This window comes from Balaenoptera musculus, chromosome 4 (genome assembly GCF_009873245.2).
Source record: "Balaenoptera musculus isolate JJ_BM4_2016_0621 chromosome 4, mBalMus1.pri.v3, whole genome shotgun sequence".
NCBI lineage: Eukaryota > Metazoa > Chordata > Mammalia > Artiodactyla > Balaenopteridae > Balaenoptera > Balaenoptera musculus.
Window position 1 is genome coordinate 69,039,715 of NC_045788.1, and position 22,342 is coordinate 69,062,056.

Sequence of the window (22,342 nt, forward strand, 5' to 3'; positions counted from 1 at the left end):
ATAATCTTCATAGCTCCCGCACAGACTGAAAATAGGTACTTAACCAAATGAATCAGATCCCCCAGAATAACATGAAGTTTTAAACCTGAAGCCTATCATAATATTGTTAAATTTTTGAACATTAAAGTTATTTGGAATTTATTTAGCAAAAAATTATTTTACAAAGAGACATTTGTTTAGACGTAATAAGGGTGCCTTTCCTCTCTCCTCACACCCCACCCCCATTTTGTAAACAGAAACCCAAAGACACAAAAACTGGATTAGCACTTGTAAGATTACTGGACAAAACCACTTTAAAGAGAACTTACACTTTAAAAAAGAGAGAGATGGACAATGGAAAGTGTGGTGAAACAGCTCGCCTCATCCGCAAGGCTTCAGCAGAAAAGTATCACACTTACTTGGTTGTACTTTTTTTTTATTAAAATTTTTAATCGTTTTTCTCAATATCGCAGGTCATTAAAAGGGTCTGATTTTCTTTCTTTCCCTCCCTGAGCTTTTCCTGAGGGACCTAGTTGGTTAAACCCAGGCCTAATTGGGACTCTTCTATTTCAGCATCAGTTCAGAAATTGCTTGATCTCCAGGGCAAAACGTACTCACTGACGATGACCAGATGTCTACTTTCCAGACAAAGCAAGAAAATAAAAGATACCTGCCTGGCCAGCCACCTGTTTAAAAGTCCCCTCTCCTGTCGAACGCACGAGCAACTTCTCAAGAGAAGACTCTGAGCAACTCCAAGTCGCACGCCGCCCTCGCAGGTCACAAGGAGACAGCCGCGAGGAAGTGCGAAATCTGGTCACTGTAAGCACCCCTCGGAAAGAGACCCGCGGGTTCCAGCTCAGGCGCTAGGCGACAGCGAAAGCGTTCTATAAAACACGGATGACTTCAGGGATTTAAGAGAGAAAAAAAAAAAAAAATCCAAAGACAGAACCGGCGGCGGGGCCATTATCTCGCCCCAGTAAGGAAACGCCTTCCTTCCATCACTTACAGCGCTGATTAAGGGTGGGGGGGTGGGGGTAGAGAGGGGATGAGGAGGAGGGAAGGGGGGTGGGCATCTGCAGGTTTAGGGCTAAGGAAGGAACATTTTCTCACCACTTAGGCTGTTGCTGGACCTCAGGCTCCTTCCACAGAGACACTGCAGCATATGCACTCCTTTCTTCAAAGAAAGCTCAAGAATCTTCATGGAGAAGCGCGTGTGTGGGGATGGTCAACTCCCCGCCCACCTCCGCTAATTGTCCAACCAAAAGGCGGCCTGTCTTGGGAAGCCGGATCCCGAATCCATGGTCCTTGCGTCCCGGGCGGAGAGCGGTTCGCACCTTGGCGGGGCCGGGGCCGGGGCCGGGGCAGGAGCACAGCGGACGCGGGGCCGGGGCCGGGCGAGGAGTAGGAACGGCCGCCCGGCTGGCGGCAGCCCCTGGGGGAGCGGGAGGCGCGGCCACACCCCAGCGGGCTCGACCGTGACACTTTGGGACTTCCCGAAGGAGGCGGCGGGGCTGCGGGCTGGAGGGTGAGCGCACCGGCTGCGCGGAGGACGTCACCGTGGGTTGCTGCCCCTTTCCAGGTGCAGGCGCAGGGAGGGAAGAGGGCGGGGTCCCCGGGGTCCCTGGCCTTCTGGCCTGGGGGCTCGGGACACCCCCTCAGTTTCTATTCTCCGCGTCGGGCGGTGAGCCCTGGCCGCCCGCCCGCCTCTGTGCCCCCGCCGTGCGTGGCTGCGGGGCGCGGAGAGGGACTCCCGGGCCGGAAGGCAGCGCTCCCGCTGGCTGCGCGCGGGCTGAGGGCGACTCCGGCGTGGGAATCCGGCGGAAAGGAAGCGCCCGCAGGAAGGGCTGGACCCTGGAGGCTGCCGAGCGTCAGAACCGACTCCGGGGAACTGGGGGGTGGGGCTGGGGAGGCGGGGATGTGAAATAAAGAAAGCTCTTGGGTTCAAGCGCGGAGAGCGAAGGGGTCTCTAGGCATGGGCCGGGCGCTGAGGTGGGGGTCTGGACACCTGGATTTTCTGATCCGGGCTCTGTGACCTTGGGTAAGTTACATACCACCCTGGGCGTCACTTTCTCCCTCTGTAAATCAGGGCGGGGAAGAGGGTGCAGAATAGAGAACTGGCAGCTGCTTGTTTGTCCCCGTGCCTCCCAGTCTCCTGGAAAAGCTTAGCACAGGTGCCACGGGAAGGCAGGTGCAGGTGGAGTAAGGCAGGCCAGAAGGGACGGCCAGAGTTACAGAAGAAGAGACAAATGAGGCGGGAACTCTCAAAACAACAGCGGTATTTAACTTTGACGCGATATTCTGTTAGGCTCTGTCTCTGCCAACTGGTCCCAAAGATGACCAGGGAGCTTCCCTTTGGGTCTAAAGGTCTCGATTTTTTTTTTTTTTTTTCCATCATCCTTTGCCTTTCTCTGTTTCTTTTTTTCTTTTCTTTTCTTCCTCCCTCCCTCCCTCCCCTTCCCTTCCTCTCCCCTCCTCTCCCTTCCCCTCTCCTCTCCTCTCCTTTCCTTCCTTCCTTCTCGGAGGCCATCATTGCCCTTTTGGAAGAAGTCTTATGAGTGATGCATACAAAGAATGCTGGCATTGGGATCGGACTCCACCCTATCAGGAATTTCAGGGCAAGAAGGGTCCTTAGAGGACACAGCAATACAGCAAGTGGTTAAAAGCACAGACACCAACAACAGGCAGCCACAGTGAAAATTCCTACTAGCTGTGTGACCTTGAACAAATCACTTAACCTCTTTGTGCCTCAGTTTCCCTATCTCTAAGAGAGAGTTAATAATAACATCTACCTTCTAGACCCTTGTTGAGTGTTTAAAAAAAAAACTTGATAGAAAATAAGTGCTATAATAGTGTTAGCAATTATTATTCCTTAGTCCTCAACCTGTAGGGTTTTCCATCACTCCCACCTTCCCATGAATGCCAGCATCCATTCCAGTGTCCACATTTCTGCTTGAACAGTTCAGGTGACAGAATTCACCGGCTCCCCAGGTAGTTCACTGCACAAAACCTGTTTGAAGATTTATCCTGACATTGAACCAAAATCTTACTTTACTTTCTTTCCACCCATTGTCCCCAGACCACCTAGCACTAGCTGGTTAGCTCTTCCCAGCAAAGGAGTGAAAATGGTTTTCATCACCCCTTTCCTCTTTCTCTTCTATAGGCTAATCCTTCACAGTTCTTGTGGGGTTCCCTGGAGATTGAAGCTTAAGGTTGAAGTTGCCTGGAAAAATATTCTTTCAGAAGTCCCTTCCTTATTCCTCTCAAAGATGATGGAAGAAAGCCAGAACATCAGCAGGGCCTCCTGAGCCTTCAGCCACCACTGGCTCCACATTCTCTTAAGTCCTTTCAGAACTGAGCTCCAGGCAAGGTCATTTGGGGTGGTTCCAAGACTCAAGAAGATATGTGCAGACCTTCCTTCCAGTCGCCCCTTAGTCCCCTTGTTCAGTGTGATCACCAAAGCTCTGTGGGCTCCACAGTCCTTGAAGAACTTGCTAAAGCCACCACACTGTCATCACTGGAGAGGTTCTGAGGCCCCAGGGCAAGCTGGGCCATGGCCTTTGTCTTTCCGGTCTCTGCGGGAATTAGTGAGAAACTTGGCTCATCTGGGGATTCTACCCATAGAAATTCCCCACGGAGAGGGAGATAATTAGCAAAAGGAAAACATCTAAAAATAGTCTTTCCTGCTGCAGCAGAGACAGAGAGCTTTCCGGTAGAGCTCTCCTGCTCTGGAACCCAATGCCTAGAGCTGTTTTGTACTTTGAGAGAAAAGCTATTCCTTGAAACGTAGCAAAGGAATAGGATGAGGCCCCCTATCAAGGAACTTGGGCAGAGCAAGCAAATCAATGTGTGATTTAAAACACACATGACCTCTAGAGCATCAATTCTCATATCCACAACAAGCCTTTCTGCCTACCTGGCAAGACTGTTGCAAGGGTTCAATGAGGTGAAATATGTGAAAGAGCTTTGAAGATTTTAATTATCTACACAAGATAGGGTGCTCTTATCAACTGCCCTGGGTTCTAGGTGCACCTTAATGGTCTCACATAGTGGCTCTTTTATTTGATTATAGTTCTGTCTCCTTAACAGAACTATAAACTCTTAGAAAACAGGGCAGGAAAGCCAACTCTGTCACAATTAATACTTAAATGTCCTGCTGTCTTGTTTAAGCAGCTGTCACAGCGATTCTTATGGCCAGGTATATTCATCGCAAAGAAAGTGGATCATCATAGTACTTGGAAAAAAAACTGGGGGATCACATTTATAGATTTTTTTGTTGTTATTGAACTCTCAGATGAGTTCAGATTACACCAAAGAGAGTACATAACATTTAAATGCAAAATACTTTCTTACTATAAATTATGGATATTTGATTGAAGTAGGTATAAAGGGGAATTGATCAATGGAATTGTATTACTTAGACTTAGTTTTAAAAAAATAAAGATTTTTGCCCTTATCAGACTTTCATGTACATGCTTGTTAAAACAACTCCTAAGGTGACATCCAGCTTCACAGTCAGGTATGTAGATATAGTCTTCCTTAAGTATCTTGGGCAGAACATAAGGAGACTGCATTTTTACAAGTACCATAACATCCAAAAGCAAGACAAAACAAGCAAATAGTAATAGCCAGGAGCACAACGGATGGTAGGAAAGGAGCATATTTTAGTTCAATCAAAACTTGGAAATTTTCTGCTTTCTGTGTATTATTCCATAAGCCAAAATCAAATTTTTACTGGCAATTATATTTTTAAATTTTAAATTGGAGATATATAATGACCAAATTTTAAATTATCCGTCTCTAATTAAAATTTCGTAAGTTAGATATTCTTTCTGTTTTCTTATTGACCTTGGACCAACTCTAGCAAGTGACTCGCCAGTGTAATTTCAAAATGAAATCGTTTATCACTTTCTGAGAGGGATGGGGAAATCTGGTACATAATGATAGGTGAACTTATTTAAATTCTTAGTATCTAAATTTTTCATTTTATAAAGAGTTATTTACTCACAGATTGTAGAAATTAATAATTGTATGAGGAAGTTCTGAGATTTTTAAGTGGTAATTTATTTCTGTTCATATTAAACATAGGAATCTGTTGACTCTTGGCATCAGCTCTTCAATTAATCAATGTTATTTATCTGTTTGGAAGCCTACACTGAATCAGTAATAGCATACTCAATAGTACCGCCAGGCCCGAAAACTTTTAATGAGTATATTAATGTCAAAATGTCTATCAAAAGGAAAGCAACTTTATTTCACAAAGAAACCAAACCAACATATAAACTGAAAGATGAAAACCAGTCTGATAGCTAACACAGTATCTTTGTTCTATGTTATATGGCTAGTCCACCGACTGCCAGGATAAAAACCAGGTCTGTATCTCATGTCTTTAGAAATACCCTCAAATCCAATTTTTATAGGTAACTATCAGAGACTGAATATTTATATCTCCCTAAAATTCATATGTTGAAATTCTAACCCCTAAGGTATTGGGAAGTGGCATCTTTGGGAAGCTTCACCCTCATGAATGGGATTGGTGCCCTTATAAAAGAGACCCCAGAGAGCTCTCTCTCCCCTTTCACCATGTGAAGTCACAGGGAGAAGATGGCCATCTATGAGCCAGGAAGCAAGCCCTCACCAGACACTGGATCTGCTGGTGCCTTGATCCTGGACTTCCCAGACTCTAGAACTGTGAGAAACAAATGTCTGTTGTTTAGGCCACCTAATCTAAGGTACTTTTTGTTATAGCAGCCTAAACAGACAAAGATAGCAAGAAAATCAATCTTATTAGATGTGACAAAAACAGTCACTGGCAGCAAACTTACTTATTAATGACACATATGGTCCAAATAAGTTAAAATAACTTTCAACTATTTTCAAAAAAGCAATGCATGAGGTTCTTTTGTTGTTGTTATCTTCTTCCTCTTGTTCTTTTTTTATTTGTTGTTCTTCTTCTATTTATTCTTCTCTAAACTTTTTATTTTGAAATAAATTGAGACTTACAGACAAGTTGCAAAATAATAGAGTTCATGTATACTCTTCACCCAACTTCTCTTACTATTAACAACTCACATAACCAGTGTACAGTTATCAAAACCAGAAAATTTATACTGGTACCATGCTATCAAATAAACTACAAACTTTATTGAATTTTTACCAGTTTTTTTCCCCCCTAATGCCCTTTTCCTGTTCCAGGATCCAGCTAGGATCCACTCTGCACTTAGTTGTGTGTCCTTAGTCTTCTTCAGTGTATGGCAGTCTCCCAGTCTCTTCTTGTCTTTCAGGACTTTGAAACTTCTGATAAATATTGATCAAATATTTTGTGGAATGTCTTTCAATTTGGGCTTGTCTGATGCTTTCTAATGATTAGTCTACAGTTATTCCTTTTCAGCAAGAATGCCACAGAAGTGATGTATCCTTTTCAGTAGGATCTTATCAAGAGCTACATGATGTCAACTAGTGTTATTAACATCAATCACTTGGTTAAGGTAGTGTCTGCTAGGTTTCTATACTGTCAAGTTATATTTTATTTTCATTTATGGTTGATAAATATCTTGAGGAAGAAACTCTGAGGCTATGCTAATATCCTGTTTCTCCTTCAATTTTCATCCACTGATGTTAGCATCCATTGGTGGAACTTGCTTGCAGTAATTATTATTGTGCTGTTTCCCTAATAGTAACTTTGTATTTTCCTAATTATTTCTATTGTAATGGGAATTCTTCTGCAAGAGCTGTACATTCTCCCCCACTTATTTATTTATTCAAGTATTTATTTATATCAGTATGGCCTCAGGAATGTTTACTCTATGCATTATAATCCACTACTATCATTATTTATTTTGTGGTTCAAATTGTTTCAACTTTAGCCTTTAGGAGATCCTTTTGGTTGGCTCTGGTGTCTTTTTATGAGCAGTTCCTTAATTTTCTAGCATCACATGATATTCCAAGTTTGCCTTTTATTTTCCAGCCCCAGCTCTGGAATCAACTAATTCTCCAATGAGTCTAATACTTTTTATTGGAAAATAGTATTTAGGAACTAAAATAGGGGTTCTAGTGTGCCCATTGTTACTGGGGTGTCATTGATCCTAGGTTCTCTCAGTGGAGAAGGCTATGAAATATATGCATATATACAAACCCACACATACACATCCATCATATTTATTTCTGTTGATAAATATATATTTCTCCCTATAGATAGAGATATCTATATGTAGAAATATCTATGTGTAGATATATCCATACATAAATAAATAATAGATAGATAACTATAGATGATAAGTATAGATATAGCTATAGATGGTTAATACCTATGATTCCAATCCAACATCACAATTTCCATTTTAGTCTTTGCCCTTTCCTTATTTGTAACTTCTTTTTCCAACAGTGAAAAATATTTTATTATTTACAGTATATTCACTTATTCATTCAATCCTAGTATGTACTTAAAGTAGTTACAGAATTCCTAACCAACACTCTTGTGAGAAACAGATTTATTACTAGAGTACAGTATTGATGCACATTTGTTTTTGTCTTTAGCCTTATACAGTCAAAATATTATTATCGATTTTGTTTTTGATAGATTTTTCTTTTCTTCTCCATTCTCTTCCGTGTGGTTTAGTTATTCATTTGTAATCCAGTTAGGTTCATTTGTTATTGTTTGTCTTCCATATTGGTTGATTTTAATTATTTAATTACTTTATTATTATTTGAATATGTAAAACATGGTATGTTTTGGTATGGTTCTAAGAGTCAAAGCTACAAAAAAGTATACTCCAATAAGTTTTACACTCTCATTCTCCTGTCCTATTCCCATTTCCCCTTCTTTCCACTCCTTTTCCAACAACCCCTTATAGGTAACTGGTCTCTTTAATTTCTGGTTTATCTTCCATAGGTTTCTTTTGCACAAAATAGCACACACTCCGCTACGTAGTGGCATTTAGGTTATTTTCAATATTTTGCAATTGCAAACAATACGGCAATAAATAACTTGTGTATTATTTTCATATTGCTGGAAGTATATCTTCAGGATAGATTCTAGAAATGAGAATGCTGAGTCAAAAAGTAAGTATACAAGTAGTTTTGTTAGCTCTTGCCAAATTTCCCTTCAAAAGCTTGGGTGATTGGGTCAGCCCCTCCCACCAGTGCACTGCAGCAGCAGCCATGGCCCTGCCAGAACAGGAGGGCTGATGCAGCTCATGTAGGAGACACCCCTTGAGAATCTGACTCTGGTGGCCAGGCAGGATTGTGCTTCTGAGCTCTACAGGACATCTCCTACATAAGGCCACACCTTCAAGAATGTGAGAGGTAGCTGACTTACCTGATACATGGAAGAGGTAAGCACAGAGAACTAGGCAAAATGAGAAGACAGAGGAATATGTTCCTATTGTATTGAAAGAATAAGACAAAACTTCAGAGAAAGAACTAAATGAAGATAAGCAATCTACCTGAGAGAATTCAACGTAATGGTCATAAAAATGCCCACCAAACTCAGGAGAATACTGGATAAACACAGTGAGAACTTCAACAAAATATAAGAAAGTACCAAACAGAAGTTATAATTGAACAGAAAAATACACTAGTGGGTCCAATAGCTGACTGGATGAGGCAGAAGAACAAATAAGCATGCTGGAAGACAAAGCAATAGAACTCACCTAGAGAGAGAGCAAAATGAAAAAGAATTTAAAAAAGTAAAAATACCTTCAGGGACCTTTGTGACATCATCAAGCAGAATAACATTCACATTATATGGGTCCCAGAAGGAGAAGAGAGATTAAAAGGCCCAGAAAATTTATTTGAAGATATAATGGCTGAAAACTTTCTTAATCTGGGGAAGGAAACAGAAAGCTAGGTCCAGGAAGCCCAGAGAGTTTCATTAAGATGAACCCAAAGAGACACACACCAAGACACATTATAATTAAAAGAGTAAAAGTTAAGAATAAAGAGAGAATCCTTAAAATCAGCAAGAGAAAAATTTGTTATGTACAAGGGAAGCCCCATAAGGCTATCAGAAGATTTTTCAGCAGAAACTTTACAGGCCAGAAGGAAGCAGTATAACATATTCAAAGTGCTGAAAGGAAAAAAACTTCAAACCAAGAATTCTCTACCCCAAAAGATTAATATTCAGAATTGAAGGAATTAAGAGTTTCCCAGATATGCAAAACTAAAGGAGTTCATCACCACTAAAGCAGCCCTATAAGAAATGATAAAGGAACTTCTTTAATCTGAAAAGAAATTATGCTAATTAATAATAAGAAAACATATGAAAATAAAAATCTCACTGGAAAAGGAAATTTGTAATAAAGATAGTGGATCAGTGATGTATAAAACAAGCATGAAGGTTAAAAGACAAAAGTAGTAGAATCAACTAAAAATATAAAAATTATTTAAGGGTTGCATAAAATAAAAAGATACAAAATGTGTCATCAAAAGTATAAAATGGGAGTGAGGGCAGTGAATTAAAAGATAAAGCTTTGAGGGCTTCCCTGGTGGCGCAGTGGTTGAGAATCTGCCTGCCAATGCAGGGGACACGGGTTCGAGCCCTGTTCTGGGAAGATCCCACATGCTGCGGAGCAACTAAGCCCGTGAGCCACAACTACTGAGCCTGCGCGTCTGGAGCCTGTGCCTCGCATCAAGAGAGGCCGCGACAGTGAGAGGCCCGCGCACCGCGATGAAGAGTGGCCCGCGCTTGCCACAACCAGAGAAAGCCCTCGCACAGAAACGAAGACCCAACACACCAAAAAATAAATTAATTAATTAATAAAAAAAAAAAGACTACCTTCTTTTAAAAAAAAAAAAAAAAGATAAAGCTTTGAAATGTGTTCAAATTTAAGTTGCTACCAACTTAACACAGACTGCTGTTTACAAAGGATATTATATGTGAGCCTAACAGTAACAACAAGGAAAAAACTTACAGTAAATACGCAAAAGAAAATGAGAAAGAAATCTCAACATAACACTAAAGAAAACCACCAAAACACAAGGGAAGAGAAGAGGAAAGGAATAGAGAGGAACTACAAAAACAGCCAGAAAACAATTAACAAAATGGCTATCAGTACACCCTTATCAATAATTACTTTAAATGTTAATGGATTAATTCATCAATCAAAAGACAGACAGTGGCTGAATGGATAAACAAGACCTATCTGTATGTTGCCTATAAGAGACTCACTATAGAAGTAAGGGCACACACAAACTGAAAGTGAAGGGGTGGAAAGAGATATTCCATGCAAATGGAAACGAAAAGAAAACTGGAGTAGCTATACTCATATTAGACAAAATAGACTTTAGAACAAAGACTGCAAAAAAGGACAAAGAAGGACATTGCATAATGATATATGGGGTCAATACAACAAGATAATATAACATTTATAAATATAACATTTATAAATATAGATGCACCCACTATAGGAGCACCAAAATATAGAAAGCAAACATTAATAGAATTAAAAGAAGAAACTGAAAACAATACAATAATAGTGAGGAAATTTAACAGCCTGCTTTCATCAATGGATAGATTATCCAGACAGAAAATCAACAAGAAAACATGGGACTTAAATGACACAATAGGCCAGATAGCTTAATAGATATATACAGAACATTCCATCCAAAAGAAGCAGAATACATATACTTCTCAAGTGCACATGGAACATTCTCCAGGATAGATCACATATTAGGTCACGAAACAAGTCTCAATAAATTCAAGAAGACTGAAATCCTATCAAGCACCTTCTAGGACCATAATGGTATTAAACTAGAAATCAATAACACGGAAAAAACACAATTATGTGGAGAGTAAACAACATGCTACACAGAAATCAATGGGTCATCAAAGAAATCAAAGGAGAAGCCAAAAAGTACCTAGAGACAAATGAAAACAAAAATAAAACATACCCAAATCTTTCATATGCAGCAAAAGCAGTTCTAAGAGGAAAGTTCATAGCAATACAGGTCTACCTCAAGAAACAAGAAAAATCACAAATATACAATCTAACTTTACACCTAGAGTAACTTGAAAAAGAGGACAAACAAAGCACAAGATCAGTAGAAGTAGGGAAATAATAAAGATCAGAGTGAAAGTCAATGAACTCGAGACAAAAAAGAAGGAAAGGAAGAAAGGAAGGCAGGAAGAAAGGTCAATGAAACTAACTGGTTCTTTGAAAAGATAAAATCAACAAGCTTTAGCTTGACTAATCAAGAAAAAAAGAGATCAGGCTCAAATAAATAAAATCAGAAATGAAAGAGAAGTTACAACTGATACCACAGAAATGCAAAGGATCATAAGGGACTACTACTAACCATTATACACCAACAAATTGGACAACCAAGAAGAAATGGATAAATTCCTAGAAACATACAATCTTCTAAGATTGAATCATGAAGAAATAGAAAGTCAAACAGATTACTAATCAAGGGATTAAAAGAGTAATCAAAAATCTCCCAACAAACAAAAGCCCAGGACCAGATAGACGGCTTCACTGGTGAATTCTATAAAATAGTCAAAGAAGATTTAACACCTATCCTTCTCAAACTCTTCCAAAAAAATTGAAGATAAGAGAAGTCTTCCAAACACATTTTACAAAGCCATCATTATCCCGATACCAAAACCAGACAAGGACACCACACACAAAAAATAATTAAAGGCCAATATCCTTCTTGAACATAGAAGCAAAAATCCTCAGTGAAATATTACCAAACAGAATTCCAACAATACATTAAAAGGATCATACATCATGATCAACTGGATTTATTTTTGGGATGCAAGAACGATTCAACATCCACAAGTCAACCAATGTGATATATCACATTCATGAAATGAAGAAAAAAATCATACAGTCACTTCAATAGATGGAGAAAAAGCACTTGACAAAATTCATCATCCATTTATGATAAAAGCTCTCAACAAAGTGGGTATAAAGGGCATGTACCTCAACATAAGAAGGCCATATATGACAAACCCACAGCTAACATCATACTCAACAGTAAAAAGCTGAAAGATTTTCCTCGAAGATCAGGACAAGACAAGGATGCCCATTCTTGCCACTTTTATTTAACATAGTATCAGAAGCCCTAGTCACAGCAGTTGGGCAAGAAAAAGAAATAAAACACATCCAAACTGGAAGGGAAGAAGTAAAACTGCCATTATTTGCAAACGACATGATACTATATAGAGAAAACCCTAAGGACTTCACCAAGAGTATTAGAACTAATAAATGAATTCAGTAAAGTTGCAGAATATAAAATCCATATACAAAATATTGTGGCATTTCTATACATTGATAACAAACAATCAGAAATTAAGAAAACAATCTCATTTGCAATCATCAAAAAGAATAAAATACCTAGGAATAAATTTAACCAAGGAGGTAAAAGATTTGTGCACTGGAAACTATAAGACACACTGATGAAAGAAATTGAAGATGATACAAATAAATGGAAAGCTATTCTGTGCTCATGGATTGGAAGATTTAATATTGTTACAATGTCCACACTACCCAACACAATCTACAGATTCAATGAAATCCCTATCAAAATTCCAATGACATATTTCACAGAACTAGAAAAAGTAATTCTAAAATGTGTATGAAACCACAAACAACCAAAATAGCCAAACAATCTTGAGAAAGAAGAACAAAGCTGGAGGTATCACGCTCCCTGATTTCAAGCTATACTACAAAGCTATAGTAATCAAAACAGCATGGTACATAAAAACAGACACACAGATCAACAGAATAGAATTGAGAGCTCTGAAATAAATCCACAAGTACATGAACAATTAATTTACAACAAAGGAGAAAAGAACATACAATGGAGAAAGGACAGCCTCTTCAATAAATGACATGGGGAAAACTGGAGAGCCATATGCAATAGAATGAAACTAGACCAGTATCTTATACCATACCCCAAAATTAACTCAAAATGGATTGAAGACTTGAATATAAGACCTGAATATAAAACCATAATATTCCTCGAAGAAAACACAGGTGATAACCTCACTGGCATTGGCCTTAATGATGTTTTTGTGGATCTGACTCCAAAGCCAATGGAAACAAAAGCAGAAATAAACAAATGGGATTATATCAAACTGAAAAGCTTTGCACAGCAAAGGAAACTATAATCAAAACGAAAAGGCAACCTACCAAATGGGAGAAGGTATTTGCAAATCATATATCCAATAAAGGATTAATATCTAAACTATATAGAGCTCATACAACTCAACAACAAAGAAACAAACAACCCAATTTAAAAATGGGCAGAGGAGCTGAATAGACATTTTTCCAAAGATGTACAAATGGCCAAAAGGCACATGAAAAGATGTTCAACATCACTAATTATTAGAGAAATGCAAGTCAAAACCACAATGAGGTATCACCTCACACCTGTTAGGATGGCTATCTTTGAAAAGACGAGAAATAACAAATGTTGGAGAGTATGTAAAGAAAAGTGAAACCTCGCTTCTAGGTAATTATCCAAAGAGCATGAAAACACTAATTTGAAAAGATACATGCATCCCTATGTTCATTGGCAGCATTATTTACAACATCCAGGATATGGAAACAACCTAAAAGTCCAGCAATGAATGAACAGGTAAAGAAGATGGCATTGAAATTAAATTAAACTATATTAAATTAACATTTTTAAAAAATTGAGATAGGAGTTCAAAACAAGGTCAGTGTCATTGGAAAAAGGGAGTAAGGTTTCAAGATATCTTTTAACCCATTCACTCATTTATGCACCCTCCCCACAATTATTTAGAAACTAAAACTAACTTCTTGCCCTAAAAAGCTAGCAAAGGAAGAGAGGTGTTTAAACCAGAAGTAAAACACAGCTTTGCCACACTGGTAGCACTGCAGATTTTAGTGAAGGCACAAGGAAGTGAGTGGTTCATTCTATCTTTGAGGGTGGGAAGTAAGCTGTTAGAAAAAGCTTCATATAGATTAAGAAACTTGAGGTGAACTGAAGGAGATATCTCTCACTTAAATATTCAATGCCCAATGCTTAATAAATGTTACCACCTTACTTTCTAGCCACACTCAATTGGTACTGCCTCCACTAAAGAATAAATCCTGCTTCTGAAAAAACCAGCAACCAGAATTCAGACTTTATATTTACCCCCAGTTCTGTCCTATGTTCACCATAGATATATCTTATTGTACCAGATTCAAAAACACGCATGGTATACTGCTGTTACTTTTACATTACTTTCTGATCAAACCTGCTGAGGTGAGGTTAATAAATAAGACATCTATGCCTGTCCTCCAACCTCCCCACCCCAGACCCCAATCTTCAAATAAATAATACGTCGGGATTTGCTGCTACCATTGGACATTTTCCATTCTCTTCTCATAGCACTTCAACAAGTTGTTTTGAATAAATGCAGACCTTTTCATCTATAGCTATACAAATAAGGTTGATAAGGATAGAAACCTGTGAAAATGATTGTGAGAGCAAAGAGGAGAGGAGCAATTCTTATTGCCTAGGAGGAAGGTAAAGGATGGATAAACACACTCTAATATAGTGACATTTGTCAAGAACAGAAGTCTTCCGAAAGACAGGAAAAGGAAATTTATTTGTGGACTGACTTCATTCAGGATTTAAGGGAATAAAATTTTAACATAAGTCAAACCAGGATAGGCGATATCTATCCCCATCCTTTAACAGAAAAGAAGACAAAAAAGGGAAGAGTGATTTCCCCTAAAGTCACTTGGCTCCCAGTGACAGAGCTGCAACTCTTAACTCAGGACACTGCCTCCCAGGGCAATATTCTTTACAAAATACTATGCCAACTGCTTCTGGTTTTGAAAAGGTAAGAATAATGTTAGAATCAAAGTTATTTTATCTTATAAATGCATAGAAATGATTTCAGGGTATTTTTTCCCTTCCCAGGAAATTGAATTTTCTCCCTGCATATTGTCTGCTTTCCAAAAGCAGGAGGCAGCCATTCAGTTAAAGACAGGACAGCAATAAAATAAGTATTGCTTTTAGAGTAAGCGATGAGGTTTTATTCGTGTCAACTTTCAGAACAGGCATGGGAGACTGTCTTAGCTTCTGGCTCGGGTTAACTCTCATAATGGTGAAATTTAACTGTCCTAATATAAGTGGTTATGGATCTATGGTTGGGGCAGGGGAAGGAAGAGATAAAGTGCGAACTGGAGCCATTGATTAGAGTCATACTGAAGGTTTGACGGAGATGTGGTACTTTGGAAAATGAATATTTTAGCTTCCTTTAAGGTACGTGTTATACACACAAATACATTCACAAATATACAAATATGCATATCTTTGTGCCTGTGCAGAACACAGCTTAAGGCCAAGAATGCTACTGCCATGTACCAGACAAGAACTTCATGTAGAATTTTCCAACCCTCTCTCCTAGCTGGGCATTCTCTTTCTATCCTTTCTTTCCTTCCTCCCATAAACATACAAATATCCTTAAAAGCAGTCTACATGTACTGTCTCCACTTTACTACTTTTTATTCTTCCTTAACCTCTTAAATGCTGCCTTTTGCCCACACTACCCCACTGAAGTTTTCCTTATAAAATCAACATAAACTAGGATTCAAGGGACACATTCTGTCCGAAATCTACCTAACACAGTAATTATATGTATTAAAATTATTTTTATTAAATAATTTTTTTATTTTTTTATTATTTTTATTAATTTTTTTAATTAAAATTATTGATCACTCTCTATTTCATGAAACCCTTCCTCCATGTCTTCAAAGACACAATTTTCCTCTTGGTTTTTCCTTTACTTCCCTATTTAACCTCATGGTTGTCTTTCTGTTCATCTCCTACAAGTATTACTGTTTCCCAGAGTTGCAGCCTCTAATCATTTTGCTCTCGTTACTTTTCTTGAGCATCTTCTTACATGTTAAATTTCTTAGGCTGTTGATGACTCCTGGATTTGTGTCTGCTAATCAGATCCCTCCATAGGTTTAATTACATATTTCCAAGCTTTCCCGGAAGGTTCCACTTAAATATTTGACAAGTCCTTCCAAAACAACAAATCTATGACTGGATATATGTCTTTCCCCTCAAACCTGTTGAGCTCCATATGACTGCATCATCTATACAGTTTCCAGATTCAAAAACCCGTGAGCCATCAGAGACTCCTCTTGCTACATCACCTCTATTATAGATACTGTTTCCTTAACATCTCTCACATCCTCTTTGTTCCTGCCCTCCTTCTTTCAGGCCCTCATTACTTCATGTCTTATTATAACACACTTATGAAAGACAGTCCAACTATCTTCAAGTCACCCTTCACACTGGCAACGTAACCACCCCTAAAACTCAAATTGCTGGAAGATTTTGCTGTTCAGAAACTTTTCATAGCATTGAAGATAAAGTCAACAATTTAAGCTCAGTCTTAAGACCACTGATGATTTACCTTCTTCCATCTCTCTACATGAACTTGACTTCATTCATATCCTTGAGGCATGCTATTTCATATGTGTATATCTTTGCACGTGCTCTTCCCCTTGCCCATCTTTCCTCCTTTCCTTCCTTCCTTCCTTTCTCCCAGTGAATACATACCCATTCTTCAAAAATTGACTCCAGGGTCACCTCCATCAAGAACCTTTCCCTAACAAGGTTAGATGTCCCACTCTGGGGCTCTCCTGTGTGTATTTCTTAGTATAGAACATTTACACAGTTATCTCTGATTTGTATTATTTATATAGCCTTTATGTCTGATAGAGTTACAAGGGAACCAAAATACTATTGAAAGTTCAACCAAATAATCATACAAACAATTGCAACTGTGATAGGTGCACAAAAGGAGAGGCATACACAGTGCTGTAATGTCTAAAGTAGGGGGCGGGGGTTAATCTAGTTGTTGGAATCAGGAAAAGCTGAGACATTTAGCACATCATATCTTGTATCACAATTCGTTGGGCATATGTTTCATATACATTTCCTCACCTCTAACACACACACTCAACACACACACACACACACACACACACACACACACACATACCCTGCACATGAAAATTTATTCCCTTTCATGGTAATTCTGAAGTTTATTCATTATGAAACACCACTACCACCTTCCTCCATACACAGACTCTGCTCAAAACATAGGGAAGGTCAATAAATAGCTGCTGAATTGAATTGAAAATTTCATCCAGAGTTGCAGGTTAGTTACATGATTCTGTTTCTTCAAAGATTGAGTTAACCGTATAGTTCACCTGCAGATAAGGCCTTAATCAAATTTATTACAAACTTATGTGGCAATTATATATGAAAGTAACATGTGTCATGCATTCTATCTTTCCTGAAAATCAATTACACACCTGCCAGATGGTTTTAAGCATGATAAAAATAAAGGAGATCTTGATAGGAGAGAAAAGAAACTCAAGCCAAGAGAAAAGCAGAATTTGGAACCATTTCATTGACTAGTCTAGCACAATCATCCTGGAAGACCAACAGACCAAGACCTAGGAGAAGAGGTTTCTATAGTACCAGTCTGAAAGGTCTCATACTTTCCGACTGCACACTTGTTTCCCTTTCTGGTTTGATAGGTTAATTATCAAATAACGAAAAATGAAAAGACCAGAAAGATCTGGTTTCTATAGCTTTATACAAGTACCCAATCCTTTGGGTATGTAAATCATTGGGATAATGCTTGCAAGAGCTAGCACTAGATAACCTTCTTCAGCATCTGGGCTTATGTAAATTTTTCATTTGGACTCATTATTACTTTCATTTTAGATCTATGTTCTCTTTGGATCCATTTCCTCTCACTTGGTGGAAAGCTCAGTAGATAAGACTCGTGCTTTCAAATCGTCCTGGACCTGGGTTTACTTCTCAACCCAGACATTTTAATAGGTGATGTCACTTCTCCAACCTTCAGTTTTTCTCATTTGTGCAATGGAGTGGGTGTTAATAACTACTTAATAGGATTGTTGTCAGAATAAAATAAAATGAATATGTCAGTATACAGCCTGTCAGAGAGTAAGTGCTCAGTTAATGGTGGTAATGATGATAGTGGTAGTGGTGGGGATTTTTCTGACATTGATAACTTTGGGGAAACTCTCCCATTAATTATCTTTTTCATACTTAAAGATATATTCAACAACAACAAAATCAATCATCTGTTATGGGACATTATTTTTATAACTTTTCCTACATGTATATAAGTAATTAAGAATCATTTTTGTTTAAGGAAAGAATCTTAGAAAATTGGAGTTTTAGAAGAAAGGTTTTGAGGTTTTTTGCTTCATCAAAACTCTATAAGAAGTGATTGTTAATGGATATAAATTTTCTTTTGATATAAATGTCCTGGAATTAGATAGTGATGATGGTCGCACAGCCTTGTGAATATACAAAAACCCACTCAACTGTATACTTTAAAGCAGTGAATTTTATAATATCTAAATTACATCTCAATTTTTTTAAATTCTGTAAGAAAAATAATTGGGCCTCAGCAAGATGGTATACAACTACAAAGTTAATTTAGGTGGTGATTTCTTTTCACTTTTCTCTTTCCATTTTAGTTGTCTTTCCAATTTGGAAGGAAGGCCACTCTAGGTCCTACAGATTATAATTGTCGATCTCTAAGGTTGTATCATAGGAAACATTTAAGACTTCAGAGCTGTATGTTCCTCAGTTCAAATCCCAGTGTTACCAGCTGTGTGTGTTCAAGGACAAATTAACTTCTTTCAGCTTCATTTTTCTCATTTGTAAAGTGAGGCTAATGACCTGCTTTGCCGAGTTGCTGTGGCAACAAAATATGGGAGAAAAAAAAGGAAAAGGAAATGTTTAATGCAGAGTTTAGCACTTATAGACTCCCTACAAATAAGAGTTTCTTGTCTCCTTTTTTTCCGAGATCTTTGATCTGATTAATAAGGACTGGCACATTTTTAAGAGAGTTTTTTTGGTTTTTGTTTTTTTTAATCAGGACATGGTATAAATCACCCACTGGCCATTCCTGCATTTAAAATGTATAATATGTAAATGCAAGTATCTTTCTTAAAGATGGATTCTAAAACTTAAAGGTTATTAACAATGTTTTGGATTCTTATATTTGGCAAGAAAAGAATATGAAGATAAAATTTGTAAAATCAGTCCCCCTTCCATTTTCTACCACATGCCTGATGCATCACTGACACCTCGTGATGAGGAATATAAGTAGCTTCTGCTGAGGAGGAGGTGTTAGCATGATGCCCGCTTATTTGGAGAGTGTTTTTTGTTTGTTTATTCATTGTTTTTAATCCAAGGTATTACCTAGACACTCAGCATCAGGGCTACATTCTGGATTAGCAAGCACCAAGATCATGCCTTAGCCATTTTATTAGTCAATAGGTGCAACTATCAAAAAGACCAACCTTGAAGGAGAAAAAACAGCCTGCACTAAGATCTCAATTATGTTTTAAATATATATATATATGTGGATAAAAGAAGTCTGTGAGCATACACACAAAAATGTAACAGTGGCTATTTGCCGGTGGTTAGTTTGGTGGTTAATGGCAATTGAGCAGAGGCAGTAGAGTACAGCTGTTCAGAGTGTGAATTCTGCAATCGGACTTCCCGGGCTCACTCCTGCTCTACCACTTCCTGTATGATGACTATGGACAAGTCACTTAACTTTCTAGCCATCAGTTTTATTTATATAAAGTGGGAACAGTAATGCATCACAGGGTAAGGTTCGTATGAGATAATGTATGTAAAGCCGGAGGCACAGTGCCTGCGGAACACTAAAACACTCAGTAGACATTGTCAATGATTTCTATTCTTGCATTTTGTATTTTTAATTTTTTTGCAACTAACATTGAACACTTGTAAAATCAGAAATAAATATTTGTTTAAAAATATCAGCATCTTTTTTTTATAAGAATTTTTTTTAAATGTATAAGAACATCAAATACTCCTGAGGTTACAGCATCAAAAAATACTTCTTTTATGGCCTCATGTACATGCTTCATCCTTGGACTCTAGTGAGAGCCATAAAATGTTTGTAAATGTGCTATTATTATTTACAGTTCTTCTGAGGTTAAATGTAGAAATTTTCTGGAAAAGCATAAGCTATGGATTGGATGGAATTTCCTGATTCCCTGTACAGACTTCCAGGGATTGAAACACCACTGTGGGAAGTGAATTTAGTAATATCCCTATGGCAGCTACCAAATACTCTTTTTGAAAAGTATACCAATTCACAGTTTATTACATATGCCTACCTCTGCTTCCAGCCCCTCAAATGACATTTTTAAACATGAAAATAAAATATACTCATTCCTGGGGTTCCAGGATCAATTATTACAAGCTTGGGAAAAGTGAGAGACCAACTAACTATCCAGATACCCTAAGGAAAAAAAAAAACTGAGATGGGTAATTTCCAGAGTCAATTTTCTAATTCCCAAACTTTTGCTGCCTGTTTCCAATGACAGAGTTTAAAGACTTACTATGAGTGAGATACACACACACACACACACACACACCCTTAATTTTTCAATTACTTTTCTTAACGTAATTAGAATAAATTAGTTTGAAGGGAAAAAGAACAAAAATAAATAAATTACTATTTCTGATGGAGTTTTTTTGTTTTTTTTTCCTTTTAAGAAGCAATTTTTGCATTTTCAAAGCAAAGTCATTTGGGGACATCAAACCCGGGCCCTATTCATGTGGCATGACACTTAGCAAGCTGCAAGCACAATCTGAAATTGCTTTCTCTAACCCTATTTCTCCCACACACCTTCACAAGGAAACAAATGATGGATGTAAATATCTATTTTCAAAAGGCATTTCATCTGACATCATTATCTTACTCAAGGAAAATATCCCCAGTTTCGCGATTGTTTAGGGAAAGAAATTTAAAATAGTGTGCGCTCAGGAATACAAACTAATTTTGACAAAACATTGTTGAATATTTCACTCACTTCTTCAAAAGCTTATAATGGTTTCTTTACAGCTTAACGTAGAATTTCCAACATCTTTAACTTGGCATTCAAGGACTGGCACAATCTTTTTCTAGCTTTCTGACCACAGTTTCTACAATATCCCACCACCCATAATTACTTCAGGTCCACAATCCCATATCTGAAATACTTGCTGCTGGGGTGTATTATAATTCAGATTTGGGGGGCACAAGGTGGTATTTTTTATAAGTAATACAGTTAATATATAAAATATTAGCAAAATCTCTGTATGTTGGAGCAGCACTTATAATCAAGGACACTGATATTTCTGCAGCAAAAACTACAAAGATTCTCATAAGTGGAGTAAATAAAAATTATAAACAGTCTCATGTCAGTTCAGGTCATGTTGTGACACCAAATAAGTTTGCTGCAATCTTAAGAAGAAAACAATGATTTTCAGAGCTTCTTAGATTTAGAAACTATAGAGGATGCATTGTGAGCCTGCATGTGCTTTACTTGGACATAGACCTTTGACCTTTTGAGCCTTTATTAATTTTCTTTCCTTAGCCAAGAAGGTCCTCTGCATCTCTTCTAGTTTATTCAACTTCATCGTGGGCCACTCCAAACGTCAACTCTTCCATAAAGCCTGAAGTCAAAAGCATCGTCCTTCTTCTGTTGTCTGCATGTTTTTTTGTCCCTCTAGGCTAGAAATTCCTTAAGGAACAACACTGTGTCTGCTTTGCCTTTGTGTACTGTGACTCCTGGCAGTGTATTTTCCTCAAAAGGATAAATAAATTGAATGAAGCAAGCCTAAAGAACACAAAAATATTGACAAAGCAAGCCAAAGTACTATGTCATATCTCCATTCCTCTTTATAAATCTGGATTTTTACAAAATGACCAGTTTCTGTTTGGTTTTTTAACATTACTCAGGATCTTTCTGGTCAAATATTTTCTAGAAAGGCTAAGAAAAATTTTAAGCAGTATAGTTACTAGCTTTCATTCCAGTTCAACACTCTGAGCAGACTTCAAAAGATACCAATTTTAGGTTAGCGTAGTGCTCAGAAAATATAAGTTAAAAAATTAACTTTCTCATATGTTGCACTCTTATTCTTCTACAATTATTTAACCATATTTGGATTATTTCCTGAAGCAGGTTTTATCCTCTTTAGTGGATTAGAAATGTATCTTCTTATTTTGTATTCTTTTCAGTACTCTTTGCAGACAATTGAAAGTTGCTCAATGAATTAATATATGACTGAATAATAATAATTATGGATAAAGATAAACCATCCTTATTTTAAATATTTAGGTGAATGGAATAGCTATTTTTCTAATATTGGAGATTAGAGAACATATCTCCAAATAGAAATAGCGCCCTATTATTTTAAGTTTGAGGGGGTACAATGTAGTTCCTTTGAGTCCCAGCCTAACTTTTACCTTATGCTGTTTACGATTTTATATTTTATTTCTGTAATTTAGCTGACTGTCATAGAAAATGCTATTTTG

At 37.8% G+C, this 22,342-nt stretch overlaps 1 protein-coding gene across 3 annotated transcripts in view; it reads right to left on the reverse strand.

Moving 5' to 3' along the window:
• FGF12 (fibroblast growth factor 12) overlaps positions 1-22,342 on the reverse strand; it is a 547,790-nt gene that overhangs the window by 357,479 nt on the left and 167,969 nt on the right. The window contains exon 1 of one of the 3 annotated variants that reach the window (XM_036851668.1): positions 1,090-1,256. The exons of the other annotated variants lie outside the window; for them this stretch is intronic. Coding sequence (XP_036707563.1) covers positions 1,090-1,180 — 91 coding nt within the window. The 5' untranslated portion in view covers positions 1,181-1,256. Of the gene's footprint in view, positions 1-1,089; positions 1,257-22,342 lie in introns of those variants that run through there. 3 annotated transcript variants of the gene reach the window in all.